General features: G+C 42.8%; 1 protein-coding gene across 1 annotated transcript in view; it reads left to right on the top strand.

Annotated features, from left to right (window-relative positions):
- LOC115156760 (calsyntenin-2) overlaps positions 1-19931 on the top strand; it is a 303928-nt gene that overhangs the window by 218426 nt on the left and 65571 nt on the right. Inside the window, exons 5-8 of the mRNA XM_029704424.1 lie at positions 11707-11856; positions 16185-16370; positions 18076-18333; positions 19366-19487. Coding sequence (XP_029560284.1) covers positions 11707-11856; positions 16185-16370; positions 18076-18333; positions 19366-19487 — 716 coding nt within the window. The remainder of the gene's footprint in view (positions 1-11706; positions 11857-16184; positions 16371-18075; positions 18334-19365; positions 19488-19931) is intronic.

The raw sequence follows: 19931 nt of genomic DNA, 5'->3' as shown, positions 1-19931 counted from the left end.
GACATCAGACGCTCCACAGCCTGCCATCTCTGCTAGCCTCTCTCCCTTTGTCTCTCTCTCACTCTTTTTGTGTTTCTCTGTCTCTTCCTCCCTTTCTCTCTTCCTCACTTCCTTTCTCCCCCACTGGCTTTTTTTTCTTCTCTCTCTCTCTCGCTCTCTCGCTCTACTTTCTCTTTCCCTCCCTCTCTCTCTTATTTTCTTCCTCCCTGTCTGGTAACTCTGATGTCCTCTGGCACGGCTCAGGCCCCTCTGTGACTTTTATGGGTTCCTGTCCACCATTTCAACTTTGTGGCTGCCAGGCGCCTCGCCTCCTATAGCCCTCCCACTGTCTGCAGTGCGACTGGCGCTCGTGGTGCTCAATTAGAACTGAGCGGAGTGATGCATGGGGGCCGCCAGAGTGTGTTTTGTACTGAGGGGGCTTCTGGCTCCATCATTAACCGTGGATCAGAGGCCTGAGTGAGTTATTAAATATAACAGGCCCGCCAGCCCTCTGCAACTCAGGGAGAAAGGGAGTAAGATGGAGGGAGTGAGGAAAGGAGAGTGACAGAAAGAAATAGAGAGAGGGAGAGAGAGAGGAAGCGAGAGAGGATGTGTGAGAGAGGAGGACAGAGAGGGAGAGGCCAGAAGAAAGAATCAACAGAGAAAAGAAGAGAGACAGGGAAGTAGAATGAGTAAGAAGGAGAAACAGCCAAACAGTAGAGAAAGAAAGCGGTACTGTAGTTCCAGCTCTTTCAGAGTTTTGTCTGAATATTTCTTCTCTCCCTCATCGATCCTGAACAACCCATTATATTCTGTACTGGAGAGAAAGTCAATCTTATCTACTTTAGACATACAAATAATGGTGAACTTGAGAATCGGGTCCTAGAGAGCTGTAGTGTATGCTAGTTTTCATGGTTGCGGATGTATACTGTAGTCATACTGTAAATTCCCCATCAGTCAAAAGGCACACGTATTGACAGGTTCCCTATTTCACTCAGATATTACACATGGGGACAGTAATGGGTGCAACACAATCTCATACTCAATTTGCGCAAATATGTACAAGTATTTGCGTTTTTGTGTTTTTGTGAAAATACACACATTTTTGTGTGACTTAATTCGTATGAAAAGACAACAATTTTTGTACGACTTCATTCACAAGAAAATACATTTTTGGGGGGCAAACTTTGTAACAATCTTTTGAAAGTTATTGGAGCAATGCATTTTGGGTAATGGTGTTCTACACTGCCTTTTTTTGTGTCCCACATTTATTTATATAAAAAAATAACACATTATTGTTAATCAACCAGGTTGTCACCGAAATACTTATAATATAATAGTAGCCTTACGCTTTTAATTTTTATTAATGCTAATGCTGTTTTCTATGCTTTTTTTTCGCTTCATACTTTGGGATACTGGTGCTATGTCGGATTTTATGAGGGTTGCCAGATTGGAGTAAAATGCTGTTTTGTCCGTTTTTTTTTGCGGTATCGATGAAGGTATTTGATTGGGGAATAGGGCTACATTTTCATGATGCGAAATGAATTAATCAATAAATGTGGGGAAACAGAAGGCCTGCAAAAAAAAAATCTATTTGGTTTCCCTGGTGCAACTACATGGTATTTGCATCTATAACGAGTCTGGACTATGATCAATTAAGCCATATCAATGGATGTAACAGGTTAATGTAAAATAATGAATTAGGTTGGCTTCCACTTATGGCACTTCCAAGGCCGTTCCATGATGATTTTTATGGTTGTGTCAAACATGTTATATACAGTCGTGTCAATCATGTTACATGTTATATAGGTTATTCTAACAAGGCATATGCCAGCATTGTAGGCCTAGTTCCTCTGCCCGGAGGCCTACCAGGCTTTCATGGCAACGGCCATTAGAATTCACCTTGCCACATATGTGCCCTGGTTAGGTTTCACTTTCTTCCTCTACATTGGTGGCAGTGATGGGATCACGTCCGGCTCACGTCTAGTTTGGTGATCTAGTGGTGTGAAGCATTCTGTTCTTCAACGTTGTGTTGGGTGTAATTACATTGATATATCCAGTGAACAATGGATAAGCAACAATGGGTGTGACAGAAGCAGTCACTACAGTTGTGATCAAGCCTTACAGTACATCAAAGTTGCCTGAAGTTGAATGAAAAAGTGTTATGCCCTGATTAGTTATTCAGAAGAAAATCCTCTGTGACTGTGTAATTTACATAAGTTAACTTACCAGTGTGAACCCAAAACAAACACATTCTACACATTTACAAACTACCTGTTTAAAGTGTTATTATAACCATGGTGTTCTGTCGTTACTGAAACTTATACATCTAATAACCTGACAATGATCCACATCATATGTAAGTGTGCTATGCAGCAAAACACAACTAACCTTTTTTTAGGTTGCAAACCAGTGATATGAATCACTGTTGATCCGTCCTGTATCACGTTTCAGGAGAAGACCCAGATGCAGACAGTGTCGAAGTAACAAAAGTTTATTACTAGAACAGGGGGCAGGCAAAACGACCGGTCAAGGGCAGGCAGAGGTCAGTAGTCCAGATCAGAATCCATAAGGTACAGAACGGCAGGCAGTCTCAGGGTCAGGGCAGGCAGAGGTCAATAATCCAGGGTGGTGTGACAAGGTATAAAACGGCAGGCAGACTCAGGGTCAGGGCAGGCAGAGGTCAATAATCCAGGGTGGTGTGACAAGGTACAGAACTGCAGGCAGGCTCAGGGTCAGGGCAGGCAGAGGTCAATAATCCAGGGTGGTGTGACAAGGTACAGAACTGCAGGCAGGGTCAGGGTCAGGGTCAGGGCAGGCAGAATGGTCAAAACCGGGAAAACTAGAAAACAGGAACTAGATAAGACAGGAGCATGGGGAAAAACGCTGGTAGACTTGACGAACAAAACGAACTGGCAACAGAGAACACAGGTATAAATACACTAGGAATAATAGGGAAGACACCTGGAGGGGAGTGGAGAAAAGCACAAAGACAGGTGAAACAGATCAGGGTGTGACATCCTGTTCCGATCTAATGAGATGGATATAGGATTTCCTACGGCCTAGAATCGAGGCCTTTCTCAGTCATGAAGGACAAAGCTAGGCCCCTCTTGGTTCTCATTGGCGAAGACTGAACCCAAGTTAGGGGTTATATGTCAGACTCTCCTATACCACTTTGCCCAACATGTTATACCCCAGACATTGTAAATAAACCCTTTTTAAGGTGCTATAACTTATTATAGGGATGTGAAACCCATAGTCGAATGGCTTCAGACTGAGAATATTTCACTGCCAGCGGAAAAGAGGTATTCGGAGTAGACTTTACCATCCTACGCTTCCGAATATATTACTCGCTAATGTTCAATAACGTAGACGAGCTCAGGGCGAGGATCTCCTTCCAGAGAGACATCAGGGACTGTAACATACTCTGTTTCACAGAATCATGGCTCTCTCCGGATATACTGTCCCTGTCCATACAACCAGCTGGCTTGTCAGTAATTCACGCAGACAGGAATAAAGACCTCTCCGGGAAGAACAATGGCGGTGGTGTATGTTTCATGATTAACCACTCATGGTGTGATTGTGATAATGTACAGAAACTCAAGTCCTTTTGTTCACCCGACCTAGAATACCTTACAATCAAATGCTGACCGTATTACCTCCCAAGAGAATTCTCTTCGGTTATAGTCAAAGCCGTGTATATTCCCCCTCAAGCCGATACCACGACGGCCCTCAAGGAACTACACTGGACTTTATGCAAACTGGAAACCACATATCCTGAGGCCGCATTTATTGTAGCTGGGGATTTTAACAAAGCAAATTGAGGGAAACGCTACCAAAGTTCTGCCAACACATTGACTGTAGTACTAGCGCTGGGAAAACACTCGACCACTGCTATTCTCTCTTCCGGGATGCTTACAAGGCCATCCCCCGCCCTCCCTTCGGCCGAATCAGATCACGACCACTTCCGCAGTGGCGACGATCAGTGGACGAGGCCATCCACTGCTTTCCACTCCTGTGAATATCACTGGCTCGGTGATGTTAGGCCCAGGGTTGAGTTGCACATCCCCGGATAGCAGGAAGGTAGTGGACAGGTAGTTTAACAGTTTCCAATAAATGTTGGACTTGTGTTTGTTACTCCTAAGCGGTTCAGTGGAATAGGGAGCGAGGTAGACTTGGCCATCATTCAGAACATTATGGTATGCTGTGTACTGTCTGCTCCCGTGGAACGGTGAACCAATGTGTTTCGTGTTGTTATTCTCCGGCAGTAGATTGATAGTCTCAGTGCGTCCTTGCTGGGATGACACAATCAGTAGAGCAGCTACACAACTGACAATCGTGGGAATGTACTGGAGATAAAACACATCATTGCGCTTTAAATCTTTGCATGAGTTAATTAGCTGGGGTCGGCTTACACCTGATGTTTTAGATAAAATAACAGCATCTGTAGGAGAAGCGGCACCTGCCGCACCACCCTCCCTTCCGTCTGCCATCTTCCACATCATGTAACAAGGTAACTATCAATCTGTGGCTGGAACTAGATCAGTATCCGTTACCAAAATCTGCAGGACTTGTTCACAAAGCTGACAATCTCCATTAGTTTGAGGTCAGGTGATTGCGGAGACCAGGTCATCTGATGCAGCACTCCATCACTCTCCTTCATGGTCAAATAGCCCTTACACTCCCTGTGTTTGGGTCATTGTCCTGTTGAAAAACAAATGCTCTGGATAAGAGCGTCTGCTAAATGACTTAAATGTAAATGTAAAATGTAAATGATAGTCCCACAATGTGCAAACCTGATGGGATGGCGTATTGCTGCAGAATGCTGTGGTAGCCATGCTGGGGAAGTGTGCCTTGAATTCTAAGTAAATCACTGACAGTGGTCACCAGCAAAGCACCCCCACACCATCACACCTCATCCTCCATACTTCACAGTGAGAACCACACATGCGGAGATCATCCTATTCTGCGTCTCAGAAAGACACGGCGGTTCGAAACAAAAATCTCACATTTTTGACAGATTGGACAGATTTCCACTGGTCTAATGTCCATTGCTCGTGTTTCTTGGCCCAAGCAAGTCTCTTATTCTTATTGGTGTCTTTTAATAGTGGTTTCTTTGCAGAAATTTGACCATGAAGGCCCGATTCACGCAATCTCCTCTGAACAGTTGATGTTGAGATGTGTCTGTTACTTGAAATCTGTGAAGCATTTATTTGGGGTGAAATCTGAGGTGCAGTTAATTGCTGGTTTCTGAAGGCTGCTAACTCTAATGAATTTATCCTCTGCGGCAGAGGTAACTCTGGATCTTCCCTTCCTGTGGCGGTGCTCGAGAGAGCCAGCTTCATCATAGTGCTTGATGGTTTTTGCGACTGCACTTGATGAAACTTTCAAAGTTCTTGACATTTTACATGTTGACTGACCTTCATGTCTTAAAGTAATGATGGACTGTTGTTTCTTTGCTTATTTGAGCTGTTCTTGCTATAATATGGACTTGGTATTTTACCAAATAGGGCTATCTTCTGTATATTAACCCTACCTTGTCATAACACAACTGATTGGCTCAAATGCATTAAGAAGGAAAGAAATTCCACAAATTAACTTTTAACAAGGCACACCTGTTAATTGAAATGCATTCCAGGTGACTACCTCATAAAGCTGGTTGAGAGAATGCCAAGAGTGTGCAAAGCTGTCATCAAGGCAAATACTTTGAAGAATCTCAAATATAAAATATGTTTTGATTTGTTTAAAATTTTTTGGGTTACTACATGATTCCATATGTGTTATTTCCTAGTTTTGATGTCTTCACTATTATTCTACAATATAGAAAATAGTAAAAATAAAGAAAAACCCTTGAATGAGTAGGTGTGTCCAAACTTTTGACTGGTACTGTAACTTGGATCATTGTTATGGGGCTGTGAAACCCTGAGCATTTCTCACTGGAAATTGCTGCTGACATTGAACATAGCTTAGGGTTAGGGTATTTAATTAATGTCAGACTTTCCTATGCCACTGTTCCCAACCTCCTATACCCCATAGGTTGTAAATAAACAATTTTTAAGCTGATAACTTCTTATAACTTCTATCATTATTATTGGGCTGTGAAACCCATAGCCAAATGGCTTCTCACCATTTATTCACAGAGAGCAATTTCTGTTTTTTTAACAGGTAGTGTCCATTTATTTACAGTATTGTGTTGATTAATTATTGCTTTCTTCACTAGAAATACAGAATGTATTAAAAAAATGCCAAATATAGCAAAAGCTAAATCAAGCAGAGATTTATGACTATTTAACCATGTTAATCATTACTGAAACATGCAAACTACAAACATTTAACCAGTTAAAGATAATGAATACATGTCAACTAGATACAAATATTTTATAAAAAAGAATTCATACAAAAAGTCAAGAGTTGGCTATAACATGAGTACAAACAAAGTGAGTGTGTGTATATGTGTTTAAGTGTTTGTGTGCGTGTGTGTGTGTATTCTGGAAAAAGTGAAGACTTGTATTAAATGCATTATGAAGAAAATTGTGTAATGTAGGCTCCACAAAATATGAAATGCGTTATGAAAATTGTGTAGGGCTACTCTTGCCTACACGACAAAAGGGCCTTTCTCATTTACATTACATTTAAGTCATTTAGCAGACGCTCTTATCCAGAGCGACTTACAAATTGGTGCATTCACCTATAATATCCAGTAGAACAACCACTTTACAATAGTGCATCTAAATCTTTTAAAGGGGGGGGGGTTAGAAGGATTACTTTATCCTATCCCAGGTATTCCTTAAAGAGGTGGGGTTTCAGGTGTCTCCGGAAGGTGGTGATTGACTCCTCTGTCCTGGCATCGTGAGGGAGCTTGTTCCACCATTGGGGTGCCAGAGCAGCGAACAGATTTGACTGGGCTGACTACAAGTTTCTGACTACAAGTGCACCAGTATCCCAAATTATTAATTGAAAACAAGCAAAGAAAACAGTTTTGGAATTAATTTAAAAAAAAAATTTAAACATAAGGCTACTATTTTATTATAATTATTTCGGTGATCACCTGTTTTATTAACAATATTGGGTTGTTAACACATTGTTCTTTTTTTTATAAATAAAAAAAGACAGTGTTGAACACCATTGCCCGTCATGCATTGCTCTAATGACTTTCAAAAGATTATTCCGAAGTTTGCCCCCAAAAAATGTATTTTCCTATGAATGGAGTTGCACAAAAATGTGTGTGTTTTCACATTAATTAAGCTACACAAAAACACACAAAAATTCACAAAATCGGAGATACTTTTTGTACATACAGTGGCTTGCGAAAGTATTCACCACCCTTGGTATTTTTCCTATTTTGTTGCCTTACAAACTGGAATTAAAGTTGATTTTTTTTGGGGGGGGGGGTTGTATCATTTAATTTACACAACATACCTACCACTTTTAAGATGCAAAATATTTTTATTATGAAGCAAACAAGAAATAAGACAAAAAAAACGGAAAACTTCAGCGTGCATAACTATTCACCCCCCACCCAAAAGTCAATACTTTGTAGAGCCACCTTTTGCAGCAATTACAGCTGCAAGCTTCTTGGGGTATGTCTCTGTAAGCTTGGCACATCTAGCCACTGGGATTTTTGGCCATTCTTCAAGGCAAAACTGCTCCAGTTCCTTCAAGTTGGATGGGTTCCGCTGGTATACAGCAATCTTTAAGTCATATCACAGATTCTCAATTGGATTGAGGTCTGGGCTTTGACTAGGCCATTCCAAGACATTTAAATGTTTCCCCTTAAACCACTCGAGTGTTGCTTTAGCAGTATGCTTAGGGTCATTGTCCTGCTGGAAGGTGAACCTCCGTCCCAGTCTCAAATCTCTGGAAGACTGAAACAGGTTTCCCTTAAGAATTTCCCTGTATTTAGCGCCATCCCTCATTCCTTCAATTCTGACCAGTTTCCCAGTCCGTGCTGATGAAAAACATCCCCACAGCATGATGCTGCCACCACCATGCTTCACTGTGGGGATGGTATTCTCAGGGTGATGAAGGTGTTGGGTTTGCACCAGACATCGTGTTTTCCTTGATGGACAAAAAGCTCAATTTTAGTCTCATCTGATCAGACTTCCATATGTTTGGGGAGTCTCAAATCAAATCAAATTTATTTATATAGCCCTTCGTACATCAGCTGAAATCTCAAAGTGCTGTACAGAAACCCAGCCTAAAACCCCAAACAGCAAGCAATGCATGTGAAAGAAGCACGGTGGCTGGGAAAAACTCCCTAGGAAAAACTCCTGAGAAAGGCCAAAAACCTAGGAAGAAACCTAGAGAGGAACCAGGCTATCAGGGGTGGCCAGTCCTCTTCTGGCTGTGCCGGGTGGATATTATAACAGAACATGGTCAAGATGTTAAAATGTTCGTAAATGACCAGCATGGTCAAATAATAATAATCATAGTAGTTGTCGAGGGTGCAACAAGCACGTCCGGTGAACAGGTCAGGGTTCCGTAGCCGCAGGCAGAACAGTTGAAACTGGAGCAGCAGCATGGCCAGGTGGACTGGGGACAGCAAGGAGTCATCATGCCAGGTAGTCCTGAGGCATGGTCCTAGGGCTCAGGTCCTCCGAGAGAAAGAAAGAAAGAAAGAGAGAATTAGAGAGAGCATATTTACATTCACACAGGACACCGGATAAGACAAGAGAATACTCCAGATGTAACAGACTGACCCTAGCCCGCCGACACATAAACTACTGCAGCATAAATACTGGAGGCTGAGACAGGAGGGATCAGAAGACACTGTGGCCCCATCCGATGATACCCCCGGACAGGGCCAAACAGGCAGGATATAACCCCACCCACTTTGCCAAAGCACAGCCCCCACACCACTAGAGGGATATCTACAACCACCAACTTACCGTCCGAAGACAAGGCCGAGTATAGCCCACAAAGATCTCCGCCACGGCAAAACCCAAGGGGGGGGCGCCAACCCAGACAGGAAGACCACGTCAGTGGCTCAACCTACTCAAGTGACGCACCCCTCCCATGGACGGCATGGAAGAACACCAGTAAGTCAGTGACTCAGCCCCTGTAAAAGGGTTAGAGGCAGAGAATCCCAGTGGGAAGAGGGGAACCGACAAGGCAGAGACAGCAAGGGCGGTTCGTTGCTCCAGCCTTTCCGTTCACCTTCACACTCCTGGGCCAGACTATACTTAATCATAGGACCTACTGAAGAGATAAGTCTTCAGTAAAGACTTAAAGGTTGAGACTGAGTCTGCGTCTCTCACATGGGTAGGCAGACCATTCCATAAAAATGGAGCTCTATAGGAGAAAGCCCTACCTCCAGCCGTTTGCTTAGAAATTCTAGGGACAATTAGGAGGCCTGCGTCTTGTGACCGTAGCGTACGTGTAGGTATGTACGGCAGGACCAAATCGGAAAGATAGGTAGGAGCAAGCCCATGTAATGCTTTGTAGGTTAGCAGTAAAACCTTGAAATCAGCCCTTGCCTTAACAGGAAGCCAGTGTAGGGAGGCTAGCACTGGAGTAATATGATCAAATTTTTTGGTTCTAGTCAGGATTCTAGCAGCCGTATTTAGCACTAACTGAAGTTTGTTTAGTGCTTTATCCGGGTAGCCGGAAAGTAGAGCATTGCAGTAGTCGAGCCTAGAAGTAACAAAAGCATGGATTAATTTTTCTGCGTCATTTTTGGACAGAAAGTTTCTGATTTTTGCAATGTTACGTAGATGGAAAAAAGCTGTCCTTGAAGCAGTCTTGATATGTTCTTCAAAAGAGAGATCAGGGTCCAGAGTAACGCCGAGGTCCTTCACAGTTTTATTTGAGACGACTGTACAACCATCCAGATTAATTGTCAGATTCAACGGAAGATCTCTTTGTTTCTTGGGACCTAGGACAAGCATCTCTGTTTTGTCCGAGTTTAAAAGTAGAAAATTTGCAGCCATCCACTTCCTTATGTCTGAAACACAGGCTTCTAGCGAGGGCAATTTTGGGGCTTCACCATGTTTCATTGAAATGTACAGCTGTGTGTCGTCCGCATAGCAGTGAAATTTAACATTATGTTTTCGAATGACATCCCCAAGAGGTAAAATATATAGTGAAAACAATAGTGGTCCTAGAACGGAACCTTGAGGAACACCGAAATTTACAATTGATTTGTCAGAGGACGAACCAGGTGTAAATATACTGAGATCATGTGACAGATCATGTGACACTTAGATTGCACACAGGTGGACTTTATTTAACTAATTATGTTACTTCTGAAGTGAATTGGTTGCACCAGATCTTATTTAGGGGCTTCATTGCAAAGGGGGTGAATACATAAGCACGCACCACTTTTCCGTTTTTTATTTTTTAGAATTTTTTGAAACAAGTAATTTGGACTATTTTGTGTATGTCCATTACATGAAATCCAAATAAAGTCCATTTAAATTACAGGTTGTAATGCAACAAAATAGGAAAAACACCAAGGGGGTGAATACTTTTGCAAGGCACTGTATTTGCACGAATTGAGTGTGAGATTGTGTTGCAATGGGAGATGAGGCTGGGACTGGAGCTCCATCATGTAAGTGGGGACTCGGGACTGAGGCCTGCTAGCTGTCACTGGTGATGTCTCATTTGTAACTTACCCTAGCTGGGTTAGGTTCTATCATGGTGTGAGATGTATCACAGCTACAGTAAATGTATCGCATTTAATCAAAGATAAACAATGCCACCCCTCAGAGCCTGTTTCCTCTCTAGGTTTTCCTAGGGAGTTTTTCCTAGCCACCGTGCTTCTACATCTGCGTTGATTGCTCTTTGGCATTTTGGGATGGGTTTCTGTATAAGCACTTTGTGATTGCTGATGTAAAAAGGGCTTTATAAATACATTTGATTGATTGAGCTCTCCCTAAGGTGTCATTTAGGGTAGAATCCTCACAACTAAATTTTTTTGCCTTGATCCTGCATTGTTGTCAATTGGAGATTTCCGCAAAATAATGAGTTATGCCTGCTCATCTTAAGTTAGGGTTCAGCCCGTAGAGACCAGTGTAACCACCACAGCCACTGCAGTCTTCATCGAAACCCTTAGCGCTCTGATTGCTTGTATGGAACTACATCTGAATAAAGGCGTCCTTTTGATTCACTGCATGGCATTAATCTCCACAATCAGCACTAACAACATACCACTCCGACCCAGATTCACAGAAGTAAGTGAGAGACTGAGATATCCTCCTTTTTGAGGGTACATCATCTTCATAGGGTCCATCTGGGAGTGGAGCTGTCCAGGTTTGAGGGCTCACAACGCTCCTGACCTCCTCTCCTCTCCTTGACAGCTGCAGAGCTGCCTCCAGGGCAAGATTCATGAATAAATGCCAACCAGCATCAGCATCAGGACCATAGAGATACAACTATAGAGAGGCTGATGTCATAGGACCTCGAACCATAGTTCCTCTCTAGTGCTCTATCTCTATGATCCGGACACTGACATACTCTCAGGACAACCAAACTGGCTGTAGAGGTTGCCAGCTAGTTGAGCAAAATAGCCTCCGTTTAGGGAAGGTGGGAAAACAAAGGCTAACACACTTAAATGTTAGAGTGTGATGAGGATATTCATTTGGATAGGAGAGGAACTCACTGAAATCGATGAACATTACATTAACTGAATCTATTTACAGACGATAGCAGTGAGTTGAATTGTCTTGAGTGCATCCCTCACGCTTGTGATGGTTTTTTTTCACCTTCATTTCTCCTCTCCCTCGTTAGGCAACATCAGAAACACGGAGCGTCTGAGCTACGACAAGCAGCTGCACTACAAGATCATGGTGACCGCCTTCGACTGCGGCCAGAAGAGGGCGACGGAGAGTGTGGCGGTGCACATCGATGTCAAGCCCGTCTGCAAACCTGGCTGGCAAGGTCAGTGTCATCAAAGAGGAAGACTCTGTTCACACTGCAAAGATCCAAGTTGCAGATCGCAAAAGTTACTAACAGGTTGCTAATCATTCAATAATTAGTTTGGCTTCCCCAAAGTTAGAGGCTACCACACTGTAGCAGAAATCAATTTACTCCTCACAAAATGGCCGCCAGCATGACTCAGGGTACTTGCTTGTAGCACTATCAGTGTCTCTGCGTTCGCCTTGCACTGTTCTTTTCTCCCTCTGCACCCATGACCCAGTAGTGTTCTAAGAGAAAGAGGAGCTCTCATCATCCCTGTGAGGGCTTATAACTACACTATCACACTCCTTGCTCTGGATCTTACAGTCCTCCTCGATTCTGTTTACCCGAGCAATCCAGGTCAAGGGCCCCTGTGGAGAAGGGAAGGGAAGAGGGGAATACAGCATATCCCATTTTAGAATAAAGCCCCAAGAGGGAAGAAAACATTGTTTAAGGAAAGCCGGTGGAACTTCACTGGATATTGTCTCGTACTACTGTAGCAGTCACACAGTTAAAGCCTTCACAAGCGGACAGAGTCCCCCACTGCTTCCCTGTCAAAGATGTCATTAGGCCACTTCATGAGAAGAAAGGCTGGGAAGACGCCGTCATCTAATTACAAGAAATCCCTCCTTTCCTTAAAGATTGAGTCCGCATTGCCACTGTTCTCCCCAGCGCCATTGTTATTGTTTTGGTGATGTTGATGAAATGAAGGTTGAGGAGCGTCAGGCAGTGGGGTTAAAAAAAGAAAAAACAGAACATATTCTGTTGTTCTGTCACGCGTGCATTGATGTCCGAGGGGGGAAAAAAACTGTTAGTTATTTGCAGTTTGTTGTTGTAATATCCCAAACGGACGTGGCAGTTACACCAATTAATGATTTTAGATTTAAAGACAGTGTGTGATTCCTCTTGCTGGAAATGTAGCTTGAAATGGGGACAGAGTTTTTCCATTACCTGAATGAAGGCTCACGCAGTAGTGGGGGGTAGCTTGATACTAAAGGGCAGCTCACCATGAGACACTCGCTGTAAATGTCACCCTCAAATAGAGCTATATCTAATAGTCCTCAAAGTCATGGCAACAGACGGTACATACAGCTGCAAAGTACTGTACAGAAAAGTGTGGCAATCCTACAATCTTTTTGTTTTAAGAGAGACATTGGTCGTGCCCTTCAGACCAATAAGAAACATGAACACGTTATACTCACAAGAAGCTCATAAATGTTGCATAATGGGCCGTAATGTGTAATAATTCCAGCCATAATCCCACATAGGCTAGTAGCCATTCATCTTGGCATATATAATCATGAATACAAGATGTAATATGGCGTTAACATATTATGCCCATGACTTACATGGCTATATATTTCATCAAGTCATTTATTTGACCTTGTAACCGGATAATGAAATGTGTTGGAGTATAATTTGTGTCACTGAACAGAAAAGCCTTGTGTAATTGAATAGAAAGTCTATTGAAATTATAGCTCTATTTGAAATCGTGCATGCAAGATTTGTATGGTCTTTAAGACAACCCTAACACAGTATATTTTCATTACCAGGTTAGATAGACAGATAGAAGGACGGATAGATAATTGTATTGTCCTCCAAAAGAGGAAACTATACTCAACAAAAATATAAACACAACATGTAAAGTGTTGGTCCCATATTTCATGTGCTGAAATGCATTTTCCCTATGCACAAAAAGCTTATTTCTCTCTAAAATGTTTTGTACAAATTTGTTTACATCCCTGTTAGTGAGCATTTCTCCTTTGCCAAGATAAACCATCCACCTGACAGGTGTGGCATATCTAGAAGCTGATTAAACAGCATGATCATTACACAGGTGCACCTTGTGCTGGGGACAATAAAAGGCCCCTCTAAAATGTGCAGTTTTGTCACACAACATAATGCCACAGATGTCTCAAGTTTTGAGGGCTCGTGCAATTGGCATTCTGACTGCAGGGGGGGGGGGGGGATATTTCTGTCTGTAATTAAGCCCTTTTGTGGGAAAGAAACTCATTCTGATTGGTTGGGCCTGGCTCCCCAGTGGGTGGGCCTATGCCCTCTCAGGCATTCCATGGCTGTGCCCATTGCCCAGTGAAATCCATAAATTAAGGCCTCATTTATTTGTTTCAATTGACTGATTTCCTTCTATGAACTGTAACTCAGTAGAATCTTTGAAATTGTTGCACGTTGCGTTTATATTTTTGTTCACTATACAACATGAGTATAACCTTTAATTAAAATCACAGGTGAACCTTTTCTGTGCTAGCCTTCTAACAACATCATTTCTCTGTCTGCCTCTCCCTGGTCATGTCATTTCTCTCTCTGAGTGTTTGGCCTTGAATATATCACGGAATAGACTCGACAGCTGTCAACTCTCCGCTCTACACACAGCAATAAAATGGCTATAACTGCCCCTTAGACTATAAAGAAGGCCTGGTGCGGCCCATAGATACATATGGAGGGTAATCGAAATGTAAAACGGGTGACAAAGATGACAGACGAAGCTGAGGGGAGGTGAGGCCTTCCTGCACTGGAGCTGTCAGGTTCCTTGAGCTTCTAATTCGCCTCTTGGGCTCTCCGTTTTACGCCATCGCTCTCATCCTTTCTCTCTTACTACATCTACCTTTCTCTCGCCCTCTCTGTTCTGATCTCTCCATCTCTCTGGTCATATGCCACCTATCGTGGCAGATCCTTCTAGCCACCCATCCCATTATTGCATTTTCATGCCATTTCCTGGCAATCTGGCGTATCACTTTGGTCTGGTATAGAACCATCAACATCCCTCTAGACTTCTTCTGACGATTGCCTCAGCACTTAAAGCGTCTTATTTTTTCATTTTACTTCCCCACTCTTATTCTACTGTTTCACTTATTTTTGTATTCTATTCCCCCCAGTTCTACTATACTCTCATATTGCTGTGTGAAAAGGTCTGGGGGCTCCCTACCTGGTCTATGCATCCTTTTGATACAGACACTCTCTGATTTAAAATATTTTACCTGGAGTTAGCTGATCTTGGTCTGCCACTCAATAGTATCTTTATAGAGATACCTGTAAACACAATATTGTTTGTGACATAATTGGGCAGTGATTCATGTCAAATTAATCTCTTTGTGGTGATGTGTTAGCATGTTAATTAGCATTGATAGCAAAGTTGATCATTGTAGCATTATTGCATTAGCTACAGGAGAAACATTCCACTGAGTAGCCTAACACCTGATTTCATTTAAACTCAGAATGGTCAGCCTTTCTTTTTGTGTCAGATAAGGGTTATTGGTTTGATATGGAAGACCATGAATGCAGACCCCGTTCATATGTGTTGCCAACACTCAATTGTGTGACATGGATTAGCAAGCACAGTGGGCTAGCAGTTAGCATAGCTTAGCCTCCTGTGTCAGAACCTCACTTCTCCTTAAGCTTCTTGGTGTGTGAAGTCGTCTGTCACCTGTTTAGCTTTAGTGAGGAGTGCTCCGTGATGCCTTCAATTCAGAGGCTTTCTCTGGTATTCAGTGGAACCCTTTTCCTGTCACGACATCCGCCGAAGTCGGTTCCTCTCCTTGTTCGGGTGGCGTTCGGCGGTCGACGTCACCGGTTTTCTAGCCATCGCCGATCCACCTTTCATTTTTCCATTTGTCTTGCCTTGTTTTCCTACACACCTGGTTTCAATTCCCTCAGTATTAGACGTGTATATAACCCTCTGTTCCCCCCCATGTCTGTGTGTGGAATTGTTTGTTGTTTTGTGTATGTACACGCTAGACTGGTTTGCGCTGGGTTATGTCAACCCATATTGTGTTTAGTGTTCTTAGTGCTGTGTGTTTTGTTCGCAGAAATAAAAGGCTCCTTTGGCTACCCAACTTCTGCTCTCTTGCGCCCGACTCCCTTACAGCCAGTTACGCATACCTAACATTTCCTCTGTAGCATTGGCTCTGTGCTGGAGCTAGCCTGGCTATAGTAGCACCAGTGAAAGATACTGTAGGATAAAATATGCTGAGCCGAAAACAGGCTAAGGGTCTGACCTTCACCCAAAGTGAATACCAAACATGCAAATGGTGAATAATACAACAGTGGGAGAGCCTGGCCAGTGGCTGAATTCATTTATCATTTCTAGTTGATTATTTTTATTTTTTAGTACTGTTTTAGAAGTAATAAAAATGTTCTGTTTAGAAATGTTTGTGTCTAGTAGTGTTAGTGTTAAGATAGTTCTTTACAGTTATGCCCTAACAAGCCAGTTTTGGCATCTGAATTACTAAGCATTAGGAAAAATAAATTTTCTATTGGGAATAATAAACGATATACTTCTCTTGTTCTCCCAGGTTGGAACAAACGAATGGACTATGAGCCCGGAACAGGAAGCAAGCAACTGTTTCCCAAGATGCACCTTGAGACTTGTGACGGCCCGCTGTCGGCGGTGAGAGCCATGGTGGAGCTGCAGACCAGCCACATTGGGAAGGGCTGCGACCGAGAGACCTACTCTGAGAAGTCCCTACAGAAACTCTGTGGTAAGCCACAAGGAAAGAGAGAAAATAAAATAATCAAATGTTCTAATAACATTTCATCCTGTGTGCAGTTGCACATTGTGTAATGCGTTAATGACACTTATGACTAGTGAAGTCATAGAGACAATTGGATGTGTTGTTTCTATCTTACTCAACTCATTAATGGTTTCCAATAACTGGAACTACTCTAATTTCTAATGTTTTGTCACGTTGAGTCACACCAACGTCTAACAGTCAAATTATTAACTAGTAGAGTTATTTCATTGTAATTTGTAAGTCTAAAGGTAGATGGCAGGTAGCCTAGCAGTTAAGAGCGTTGAGCCAGTAACTGAAAGGTCGCTGGTTTGAATCCCTGTGCTGACTAAGTGAAAAATCTGTCTACGCCCTTAAGCAAGGCACTTAACCCTAACTTCTCTCTCCTCACGATCACAGTGAAAGTCCTGCTCTATAAGAGCATATGCTAAATTAAATGTCTATATTTGATCAACCTGATGAATCATTGTTATTAATAATTCTGGGGAGAAATCTGCTCAAGTGAACATTTTCATTGTGAAGAGTTGAAAATGTGAACTGTCTCAGATTTTCTATATATTTCTTTCTTGGATTTATTTTCCTGTTGCGAAAAACTGAAGCGTGATATGGTTGGTTTAAAAAATGTATATGCAGCAATTACAGTTTATTGTTCGACTCGAGCCTAAGTCTTTATGTGTTTGAGTAATGGCTACACATGCATACCGGATATGCTCATTTGGATGCAGAAGTCTTTCCCTACTTCTTTAGTATGCAACGTTTGCAAATCTAATATGCCATAAAACAAATTGTAATAGCAACATTGATTTCTGTGAGAGTACAAATATCGGTACACATAAATAGAGAACGCACAGAGATTGCAAGACGGCCACCATATTCTTTTTTAGAGCCACTTCAAAGATAATTAAATTCGGTCAACAACATCCTACCGTTCAATTTGAAAAAGTTGTAAAAAAAAGAAAGAAAAAAAATGGGTAAAAAAAATAAGGACTTACTTCATTTCGTAAGCAGAGAATGGTTGGAAGTTTGATGTATTCATAGCTTTCATGGTCAGACGTGGGCTGGTCAATACAAAAACAATATGAATCGAAGGCAGGGGTCACGGATTTGACAAGGCCTTCTGAAAACTGTGCCGAGTGAGAGTATCAGACTGAATCTCATCAACTTCTCTCGCCTCATGATCACAGTGAAAGTCCTGACACAGTTTAAAGAGGTCTGGGTGTGGATTTATGCGTCCCTATCGATTGACAGGCTTGACTGTTGCATAGTTTTAAAGAGCTGGCCTGTTTCTTCAAAGGGGTGGGCGGGGTGTGGATTTCGGGGACAGAGACAAGTGTCTTAACATACAGGGTCATTCATCGCTCATTGGATTCATACTGTCAACTCTTGTGTGACATGGAGAGGGTGACGCTTTGTTGAGAATAGACAGATGTCAAATACCTTTCCCAACGAAGACTGTTCTGCAGCAGTTCAGCATCTTATCTCCCGTACTGTTACATTCTACGCCCACATAATTACCCCCATGACGACACCCTGCATGGACATCGTGGGATTAGAGGTTTTTAGATAACTTCCAACTCAAACGTTACAAGTATCGGTCTCCTTTTAACCTTTGTGCCACTTTTCGTGTGTCAAAATGTCACCCACTGACTGTTCTCATCTTTAATTGGTCCTCCAGGTGCGGCGTCCGGCAGCACGGACCTGCTCCCCGCTCCCGCAGCTTCCACCAATTGGACGGCCTCGCTGCTGACAGACAGTGGGCGGGATAGCGACCTTATCTTCCGCTTTGACGGGCGGCAGGCCTCCAACGTGCCGGAGCGGGTGGTTCCACAGAACCTGACTGACCAGTTCACCATCGCCACGTGGATGAAGCATGGGCCCAGCCCCGGTCTGAGGGCTGAGAAGGAGACCTTGCTCTGCAACTCTGACAAGACCGGTGAGACCAGGAAGGGGTTCATTTGGGGGATTTGATCCATCCTAGTTCATTGTTAATTGTTAACAAAGCATGATTTTATGGTTGTGAGGTGGTGGAACTATTGCCCAAATTGAGGCTATTTATCTTCTGTCACAAGATTTTAAGAGAGAATCAAAGCAATAGCCACCATTCCAGCTACTATTTATCGTTCAGTGTAAGGTGTAAGAAAGGAGCTTCCAATGTGAAGACAGTTGGCGCCCAACGTGGAACATAGGAACATTTTTGTGCCCAATCTGGAGTGGAGGTAGCGTAGTCGCGTAAATGCAGAGGTTGTTTTGTCATCTGTCGACCACTTCTAGTTCCAGAGTTAGACTAAGTGGAGCTGTGAAGGTGTGACTGGAGACAGGCGGCCTGACAGGCTCTTATTGATTCCATCGAGCGCTCCGCTCACACTGAGCGAAAAGGAGAGTCCATCAATATGCACGGCCAAAACAGCCCTGTGTGTAACCCCAGCGGCTCCAAGGAAAAGCACGGGGGGGGTTATGATGAAAAGTGCCACCATGAGAGAAATGCTGTGAAGTCACACACCTCATTAGCGTCCCACAGGGCCTTTCACAATGTCACAATGGCACAGGGAGCATGTGACATTTATTGAGCTGTCTCGTGAAGTGGCAGGGTTTAATTCAAAGTCGCACACGTCAATAGCATTTACAGGACATTCTGCACCAATAAGCTCCTTTGTCCATAATGACAGATATAATTTCAGATACCACATTAGCAGAGCATTTGTATAATATCATTTATTTTCACTCTTAACTGTGGAAAATAGCATTTTTGGTTGGATAAGGTATAATATCTATATAATATCGTGAAATATTAATTTTATTTCATGCAGTGTACTGTCTAGAATGTCTATGTTTTTCTGTGAATGAGAATATAGGATATCTCTATTCTGTTCTGGCTAGAAAAGGAAGTTAACATAACTCAAACGTTTATGAATGTTATAAGCCTGTAATGGCCAGTTCTCTGTAACATACCCATATCCTTCTACAGAGATGAACCGGCACCACTACTCCTTGTACGTCCACAACTGCCGTCTGGTTTTCCTGCTCAGGAGAGACTTCACCCAGGTTGACACCTTCCGCCCTGCAGAGTTCCACTGGAAACTGGAGCAGGTGAGCTGACCTATGACCTCTGACTTTTGACTTTTGACCCAGGAGAACAGGAGAACCTCCACTGTTCCATTGTCTATACTAGCATACTACTTAGAATTAAGGCCGGGGCCAGAACGAATTGGTTGGAGGGGCATTTGATTTTCATAGGGGGCACGTTTGTTTCACTGGACCTCCTGTGTGGATATATTGAACACTTTGATTTGTTTCTATATATTGTTACAACTATGGAACAGAAAGCATTGGTTGTTGGAACCATCTAGACGCACTGTCAGCAAGATGCATGGTCAAATGGTGACAACATGTGTGCTTGATAATAGTGAAAATCATCACAAAAGAAATAATGGCATAATGAATAGAAGTGTTGATATGACAGCAGTCAAAAAGTCCATTATCAGTTGGAGCATGTCCATGTCACATAGCTTAAACAACGAAAGCTGTTGAGTG

Source organism: Salmo trutta, chromosome 21 (assembly GCF_901001165.1).
Source record: "Salmo trutta chromosome 21, fSalTru1.1, whole genome shotgun sequence".
Lineage (NCBI taxonomy): Eukaryota > Metazoa > Chordata > Actinopteri > Salmoniformes > Salmonidae > Salmo > Salmo trutta.
Note: the sequence above shows the minus strand (reverse complement) of the source record. Positions and strands in the feature narration are given on the sequence as shown.